At 42.1% G+C, this 9,171-nt stretch overlaps 1 protein-coding gene across 1 annotated transcript; it reads right to left on the reverse strand.

The window, feature by feature from the left end:
* Nucleotides 1-4,027: 4,027 nt before the first annotated feature.
* Nucleotides 4,028-8,827, reverse strand: tnfsf12 (TNF superfamily member 12). The gene is made up of 6 exons (XM_026298816.1): nt 8,654-8,827; nt 7,220-7,301; nt 5,473-5,529; nt 5,299-5,322; nt 5,077-5,204; nt 4,028-4,469 (listed from the first exon to the last, which is right to left on the reverse strand). The coding sequence occupies exons 1-6, from the start codon at nt 8,825-8,827 to the stop codon at nt 4,194-4,196; spliced, it is 741 nt and encodes a 246-aa protein (XP_026154601.1). The 3' UTR covers nt 4,028-4,193.
* Between the last annotated feature and the right edge of the window lie 344 nt (nt 8,828-9,171).

The following is a 9,171-nucleotide window of genomic DNA, read 5'->3' on the forward strand; positions in this document are numbered from 1 at the left end:
GATGACACATCTCCTTTTTTTTCTTTGTTTTTCTTTTGGTTTGTAATAAAACTGAAATGATACAAATGTGGTGTTTGGGGTTTTTTGAGAAGATGGTTCTGTTTCTAACATCAGTAGCTCATTGCGAAGGATGTTGTCGTCATTAAATCTTCTCTTTTTCTGCACTAATATAATAATTTAATGTACTGCGTGATTTTACACCTACTAATTTACCAAGAGCAGACAGAAGTATAAACTTTTAAGACTTTATGGTCCAGGAAGTGTAAAATGATGTTTTTTCCATTTCCTGTGTGTATTTCAACTTAAAATCTTAATATTTAGTGGATTTTAAAACGCCAAAATCTAAATGATTCCGATCTTTAGTGTAAATTAAAGCCTGTGGATTGAAATAGGCTAAAAAAATGTGACGTTTGTTGTTCTTAGTTAGACTCAAAGTGTGTTTTGATCACGGGGTTTTGCTGTCATGAGGTAGATGAGGTGCTGCAGGACCAGGGCAAAAAGAAAAACTGTGAAGGCGAGCTGTTTTTAGCTTTCGGAGAACAGTCGGCTTCAGAGACTAAACACTGATGTCGGCCCGCTCTCATCCTGTGTAGAAGCAGGAAGATTGTAGTGTGAGAGACTGTTAGCCTGCACGTGCACACACACACACACACAGACACACACACTTATGCAACAAGAAGGAGCAGACAGTTCGTGATTCATGATGACTAAAGGTGAGAAGTCGTCCTGCTCTGTTATTCAGAACAGATTGATGCAAACACAGTTTGCTATTTATTGTTATCTCAGCTTTATGATTCCTGGTGGTGGAGTCTGGAGATTATGTCAACACCCATTAAGTTCACACTGACAGGCTCATTACAGGTAAAATACTGGCTGTGGGTGAAGGCTGCTCTGTACTGTAAATTAATGTAGCTGATGTTTCTTTCCCAATGCAGAATAATTAAATACCAGAACTTGAGACCCTGCTATTGTAAAAATATTGATTATAGCCACTTTAACTTTTGATACATGTTTAACATAGTTTTGGGCCATTTGTGGTTAGATAGGGCATTTATTTGTTCAGATATGAACCTTAGGATTTGTTTGGATTCATGTTTGTGTTTAACCTTCACTGTGGTTTAGGTCTGTTTTGCTGTTAAACCTCCATTGTGTCACTATCTAAGGGGCCAGTGTTTCCGTCTGTGCTTTGGTGCCGAGCGGGTTACCTCTAGTGGACTTTATCATTTGGTTCACTCAATACAGCTGAACACAACTTTGCTGAGAGTGAACCAAAACACACACGGGTCTCGGCTTATCAGTATGAACACAGTTATTAGACCCGCTGTTAAAATGAACCCAGAAAAGATTAGAATTTTTTTTTTTTTTTTTTACATTATCACAGATTACTCCTTTATATTTTCTGCTTACCTATCTTTGTTTTTCTAGGCTTCTTTAAATTAAATACATTACAAAATGCAAAAGTTTTCAAAAACAACAAAAATGTTTATTTAACATGAGTGTTGAGAAGAAATAATAAAAAAAACCAATCTAGCCATTGCATATATCATTTTCCAGAGAACTTCTTCACAGGACCTCACAAGATTTTCCGAGGTGGTAATAAACTTTGACATTTAGAAAAAAGGAAATGGGGCAGGGAAGTGTGTGTGTGTGTGTGTGTGTGTGTGTGTGTGTGTGTGTGTGTGTGTGTGTGTGTGTGTGTGTGTGTGTATGTATGTGTATGTATTTGGGGGGGATGGAGGGAGAAAGCATGTTTTTCCTCAAAGACTTTTAGCTATGTGGTTCAGGTTCAGATTCAGGAAGTGAAATTTTAGATGTATATATATATATATATATATGTGTGTGTGTGTGTGTGTGTGTGTGTGTGTGTGTGTGTGTGTGTGTGTGTGTGTGTGTGTGTGTAGTGTGATTGGTGCTGACAGGGAAATCTGAGGTTCGCAGGAATGTGGGGGTGGTGGTGGGGATGAGCGAGACACTAAAGCAAAGAGGAAAACGTTGAGGAAATCAAACAGGATATGTGTCTGATGTCTACACTTTTTCCATTTGAAAACATGAATGTTCGGCTCCCGATTAAAAACACCAGTAAAGTGCTGAGGAGAAACCAATGCGGTCCATCCACAAAAACTACTTATAAACAACAGTGGGAGTGCTGAAACCCAGGGCTAGAAATACATGCTGTTTGCACTGCAGCAGGGAATATGACAAAAAGCAGCAGCAGCAGCAAAGGAGAGAGTGGAAGGAGTTTCATTTCCAAAAAGAGACAAAAATAAAGAAGTAACAGTCTGCTGGTCTGACTGAGAAACAAGCAGAACAAAACAGGAGCTTGACAAAATGTTGGCTATTCAAAACCAACCGCTGAATGATGTGTTATAGTTACAGAGCTTTAGATTTTATTTCTTTATGCTTTTTTATTTAAGTTACACTATTTCCCATTCTTTTTAAGTCAGAATCCAAGACACCAGAACTTTCTGGGTATTTTGAGGTTATCAAGATATGTATATATAACCTGGCACTGCTCCACTGATAATGAATTGCAGAGTGACTCCCACTTTGTATGTGCTGGATCTTTTCCATGCTTTTGCAGAGTTGTGCTTCGGTTTGGACTGAGGATAAACTTTTCATTTCTGGCTTTTGCCAAGAATGCTCACAGTGACAGTGCTAGTTTTGAATTTACCATCATAGGTTAACATGTTTAACATTTGCTAATTGGTGCTTAAAACCAAAGGTACAGAGCTGAGGCTGTGAAGATTCATCTTAATGTGCAAAGTAACACACCTGCTTGTTGTGTGACATTTGATAATTGAACGAGACTGAACATCTACAACTGTGCTATCAGTCCTGTGATGATGTACTTAGGCCCAGTGGAGCTAAATGCTAACAGAATTGTATATAACATGTATAATGTTCACCATCAGCATGTTGATATGTGCTAGATGCCACTCAACACAATGTGTGAGACAGAATGCCAGTATTTTTGCAAGTATTGGACAAATTAAGTTTTGGCCTGCTGGTGACGCTAGATGAAAAGTCGTGGGACCACCAGAATTCTTGTCATTTATCCTGCGGGGTCCATGAGTGTGTGTACAAAATTTCATGGCAATCGATCTAATACTTATTGATATATTTTGTTTTAAATTGTGTCCTCTGAGTAAATTCTGTAAATCCAACAAAACTCGATTGCTGTAAAAACCAGATTTTAACTTATTACCGGACCTTTTAATGCTATTTCATGACTGACTCCTAATGGAATTGATGTTATGGTAGTTAGGCACAGAAGTGATGATTACTGCGTCATCAAACAGACAAAAGAGATAAACCAATACCGCAAATTTTTATGCTTCTATAACTTTAAAGCCATGTATATTTGTATTTATAAAAAATACCTTAGTTACATTTGACCTTAGGAAAAAAAAAAAAAAGCACAAATTCACATCCATGTTATTTCAAATGTTCAGCTTTTGTTGTCAGCTCGTGACGTGATATGCACATAACGTGTGTGAATATAAACAAACTATCTAAAAAAGGCTTACAGCGAATTCACTCACACAGCATTTTGCTTTGTAAATCGCATTAAAATCAGTATAAAAAAAACAAATGGCTGATTCATTACATTTCACAGACACGCAAATTAGATATTGTAAAAAAATGTCACTGACAACTCATGTAGGCTTTTATAGTGTCAAGGTCTGACACTCAGATGGGCACTCAGCTTCTTGAGGCGCCCGGCGATATAAAAGTGAAAGGTTCATGCACAGCTTGATGTCAGTCTTGTAAAAGAGTGTAAGCACAACTTATAAGACGATACAAAAGGATAAAATGAACATCCATGTATTTTTCTTATTATACGAAGCCTATTTACAGAACAGCTTCAGTCACATCTGTTCTCCCGGCAGACATTCAATGAGGCCTTTCATCCACTTTGTGTCTTGTCTTTAATCCAAAGTCTGTGTTTTTGGTTTCAAAACAGCATCACTGTCCAGAGAAAAATTCCACAACAGCTTCCACAAATGTCAACTTTGTCTTTCAAATGTTTTTTTTGTTTTTTTTTTTTTTTTGAGAAGAAGCTGCAGCGGGATGTGATGCCCTCAAGTGCTTATGACTGTTTCTAGAGCTTTCTAGAGAAGTTCTCATCCACGCAAAAACAACAAGCTCTGTTGTACTTTTAAAAAGTATCCAGACCAGACGAGCGCCGAGCTTCAGTTGACCTTAAAGATGCTGAAGACGTGAGGCGAGGCCGAGGGGCTGCCCACAGTGTGGAGCCTGAAGGACGAGCCCGTGATGGCCTGCAGCTCTGTGCCTCGGTCCAGCCGCAGCAGCCCAGACACCTGGCACGATTTCACGAAGTGGAAAGAGTGCGGCCCAGCAGAGGGGGTCGTCGCGTAGCCCTCTATGCACTGCAGCTTCTGAGGCCTCTGGCCGCTGGTCACCACATCCAGCTTCACATACGGAGTCTGCTGCTCATTGAACAACACCTGCCAAGAGAAGCGAAGCACAGGAGGCTGAGGTTTGTACAAAATATAGGCCTCACGACTTGTCAGTTCCCGCTGGTCGCAAATATGAAATCATTCTAAGATTTCTGTATCAATTCACTCCAGGAAGCAAAATCTTGATATGGGCCCTGTGCACAAACATGTAAGTGGCTCGCCTGTAGGGGCCCCAGTGGGAAGGAGACCCAAAGTTTCTGTCTCTTTGCACCTGTTTTGTGAATCTTTGTAGTATTTTTGTGGTTTTGTATCTATTTGTAGTTGTTTTGAGTCTTTGTGGTCATTTAGCACCTTTTTGTAGTCATTTTGTGTGACTCTGGAGCTACTTGTTATTTTGTGGTCATTCTGAATTTATTTGTAGTAATTTTATGTGTCTTTGAAGTATTTTTCTGACTCTTTGCAGCTGCTTGAGTCTTTGTGGTCAATTTGTAAACCATCTGCATCTGTTTAGAAAATCGTTCTCACGTCTTTGTTAGTTTTGCGTCTTTGTGGTTGTTTCTGTGTCTTTCTCAGGCCATCTCACTGACTTTCCAGCAAGAAATGCAAACAGTAACTTCAGCATCTTGAGGCAGCCATGTTCCCAGCATGCACTCACCTGGCAGAAGAGGAAGTAGACGCCCGCTCTCTCCACAGTGAAGGTGCCTTGCTCCTTGTTGTACCTCACCGCTTTACTCATATTCAGCATCCTCTCTTCCCAGCCCTTAATCACTCCACCTTCTCCCACTGACACACACACACACACACAGGGTATACACAATTATTAATCTCAGAACAAAGATTGGCAGATTATCCTCCATCCTTCTTTTTTATGACTTACCTTGCTGAGAGGAGACTTTGGTTACTGGTGGAATGTAAAAGAGACATTGAAAGAGAAAGGAAAGAGGAAAGCCAATTAGGATTTTATGAGTGCAATAGTATAGGGGTATATGATTGAAACCACTTCAGCAGATGCTACACGAGACGGCTATAAGGGATCTGCCAACTCACTTACTCTCAAAATGAGACGCCGCTTTCTTTCCGTTTCCATTCCTCCCTCGAGACATCCCCCCTTCAGAAGCCAAGGATAGACAGAATATGAGTTGACTGACAAAAAAAAGTGACTTTTTTTGAACAATCACAAAAAAAAAAAACCAGCAAAAAAAAACCAAAACAAATAATTTGCCAGGTTCTGGCTTGATTTACCGCAGCTAGCAGATGCGCTTCAATATATTTCATCAATCTATTATTTTTTAGTTGGAAACTTGTGTTTCTTTAATTTTCTTTAATTTGACTTTAACTGTGGGAGCTGGACTTAGTGCCAGCTGGTCGCAGTCAAGCAGAAAACAGAGTATAGCGAAAGAAGAGGGGGCGGGGGGGACGGAGGGGGACGGAGTGTGAGTGAGGATGAAGAGCTGTGGGGGGTTGGACAGAAAAAGACAAGGTGGACAGGGGAAAAAAACTGATGAGAAAGCATTTAATGTAGCCTGAGAGACAAAGCTAAAGAACACTAAATAAGAGAAATGAAGTGCCGGAAAAAGCGAGTCAAAGAGGTCTTTGGCTGCTCTGTGACCCAAAGAAACGATTAAGAACAGAGTGAAGCAACAGCCATGGCCCCGACTTGGATAAATACAATAAATAAAACAAAACGCTAAAAGGCCAGGGCTGCTCTAGTTACTCACTAAAAGTTTATTTTAGCTTTGCAGTCTGGTCCACGGGGAGCGATTTCCGACACAGACACAACTCCAATACTGTATGTATGAACTGTGAAATATATACTTTATGTTTCGGGACAGAGCAGCCAAACACCGGGCCCCTGTCGTTCTACAGGAATATTAAGTCTCTGTTAAAATAACTCGCAGGTGGGTGACCCTGTAGACTCAGGATTTGCTATGGCTGAGCTTAAAGCCCTCAGGCTCGCCAGATTTAGCTGACTTAAGCTGTCAGTCATCAGGAGAGAGCATAACAGCAGTGTCGTGCTGAAATGCTGCACTGTGGTGGTCAACTTTCCATAAACTGGAAAAAGATGTTTGGGCCTTTGTTTTTTCCATTGATAGCCATTTTTTAAAATGTTATTTAATGTGTTTTGGAAGACAAAATCAGCTATCAGTTACTAAAGAGAAAGGCCAGAAACTGCAGGATATCAATGTAGATATGTTGGCGAAACACGCAGTTCTCTAAAAGAATCCTTTTGTCAAATTTGGATGTTCATCCTTCGACTGATTTCCAAGAGCAAAGAGCCTGAGGGTTCACTCTCGGACAAAAATATGAACAATCGAGTGATCCCGTGATGGTGACGCAAGCACACTATAAATACAGCAATGATAGGTCATCAAATATCACCGCTTTCTCAACAAATCATAGCCGTGTCAGTCGTCAGCTCAGGGGGGGAAAACAATCTATTTCATTGCCCAAAAGCGTGCAACAAGGCCTCGCTCCCGTGCCAGGTGGTTTTCTGGGCTTCGAGGCCTTTCTGGTCAGACCTGTAATTTCAGAAACAGTCATCCAGCTGCCTACTTTTTCCTGTGTCGACTTTTAGCAGTGGGTAGTGCCTGCGGCCTGCTAGACCTGACCAAAGTGGCATGTGGGCCAGGATTGGCCAGCGTTTGTGTTAAATGTTCTTCCCAAAAAAACAACAAATGCAGTTGGTAAGTACATTGTGTCTGAAGTGATTTGGACAGCTAAAGAGCACACATCCTCTAGAAACTGGTGCTGTGGAAGTCAGGAAAATGCAGCTCAGGAAGACTTTTGATTTGCAATACCATCTCTCTTGACTCGGTGCCCCACTAGCAGCTCTCTCTTCTCCAGAATGAGCTGAACAATAGCCTTCCTCTGCGTGTTGACCTGTTGAGAGAGAGAGAGAGAGAGAGAGAGAGAGAGAAAATACTATTAACAAATGTCCAATAAGTTTATTATGACTACTGCTGGCATGGATCCCATACAACCACAGTCGGCCTCTTCCAGCCAGCCAGCCACATAAACAGACACATCTTTTCCAGGATCCTGCCCCTGCTGCCATGCTAGCTTTAGAATAGGTTTACCACTTCCTCAGAGATCGGTTGCGACACCTAATGCATGTTTATAGTGCTTTGCATTCCTCACATGTCTTTACTCCTTTTTTTTTTTTTTTTTTTTTTTCAAAAAAAGCAATCAGTTTCGTCAAGCCAGCAAAGTTTTAAATCCCTGGCTCAGGGCCACTGAATGACCAGGAGGCCTATATGAAGTAAGAAGAGAAGAGGCTCAGGGAAAGTGTGTTTAAATTTACTGCTACTGTGGAAATGTAGGCAGCGACTTGCTCTTCTCTCTCCAGACATTTCACTCACTGGCTCTCATCAGGAGTTGGCAACCGGTCAAATGGACAGAACGGGGCCCTTTGGGAAAGACTCCAGCATCAACACTCCACGTGTCCAATTTTGGGGTGTCTGCGTGTGTGTGTGTCTGACGGGGTGGGGGGGTGCAGGTCTGTCAACATGACACACAGCCAACCTGTCCCCCTGATCTCAAATCCAGTGCAACCTGGTTTTGTAAATACTGTGAACTTGAAACCAGAAGAATTTCCATCAGCTCCTTTTGGCTGCTTTTGGAGAAATAATTTGCCTCGTGATGCAACTTTCATGCTGCACTCTAACATTTGCTGCAAGTGCAAGAAGTTTTTCAAAAAAAAAAAAAAAAACTCTACTTGGCATGACTTTTCTCAGGATTTAGGACTGATTTGCCCTTTTGCATTTCGCAGATGATTTACACTTGACGCACCTTTTCATTCAGCCCGTTTCACGCCTCAGGCTTCAGTGCAGGGCTCACATGCCACACTGCTCAGGCTTTCCAGTAAATTGAGATAAAACTGGAGCACGACTGGCACCAGACTAATTAAACATGGCGGGGTAACACAATAATAAGCAGTAACTCCACTCTGCCTCTCTGTGCCTATTGGTTAGTAATAAAGTTGCCAAGTAGGAAAACGGTGCAGTGGAATAGAGTATGTGCATCGGGGGAGAGAAGGGGAACGAAGCGTGGACTCGCATTTTTCCATATACCCCCCTCGAAGATTCCCGAAACCGCAGCCACAAAAGAAGTTACATAACAGACACTTGATGGTCTGTGAACTTTAAGGCGAGTAAATATTATTGTTGGTACAAATGTGCGTGCTGTTGCGTTGGCGCTTGCAGGCATGATTAGTTTTTAAGTATGATACAAACCTGCTCCAGTCGGTCCTGCAGGATCTTAAAGGACTGAGACAGGTCCCGTGTCTGCCGCCAAGTCCACGCCGTAAACAGCGCGCTGCATGCGGCCAGGGACAGAGCCACCAGGGCCAGGGAAGCCCAGACGACCCGCAGCTTGCGCACTCGCCTCCTCTGCAGAATCCGATGCATGTTGGTGCAGACTGCACTGCTTACTCACCACGGCAGACCATCCAAAATCCGCACTTCAACTCCATTCCAGCAGAGCATGAAGTCCCTCCAAATGCGTTTCTGTCCAAATGTCCATTTTGATCGGAAAGACGCGCGAGTGGACAGCCTAAGACGAACCCTTCTACACGGGCCGATCTGCCGCTTAATTATCGCTTTATGTGACAAGTAAAGGGGTTTAAAGCAACAAACCATCCGATCATTCCTCCCCGCGGATCAAAGCCACCATCCTCCCTGCTTGCAGGCCTTGTCCAAATACGAGAAAACTGTGCAACTTGCGCACATCAACTGTTGCATCCTTCTCCTTG

This window comes from Mastacembelus armatus, chromosome 18 (assembly GCF_900324485.2).
Source record: "Mastacembelus armatus chromosome 18, fMasArm1.2, whole genome shotgun sequence".
NCBI classification, from domain to species: Eukaryota; Metazoa; Chordata; class Actinopteri; order Synbranchiformes; family Mastacembelidae; genus Mastacembelus; species Mastacembelus armatus.

What these genes read in the sequence shown, in the direction of transcription:
- tnfsf12 (XM_026298816.1), bottom strand. Translation starts at nt 8,827, where the DNA reads ATGCATCGGATTCTGCAGAGGAGGCGAGTGCGCAAGCTGCGGGTCGTC. An exon ending in TGCAGGACCGACTGGAGCAG is followed by an intron (nt 7,302 to 8,653) that starts GTTTGTATCATA and finishes CTCTCTCAACAG; the next exon opens with GTCAACACGCAGAGGAAGGC. An exon ending in CAAAGTCTCCTCTCAGCAAG is followed by an intron (nt 5,205 to 5,298) that starts GTAAGTCATAAA and finishes TGTGTGTGTCAG; the next exon opens with TGGGAGAAGGTGGAGTGATT.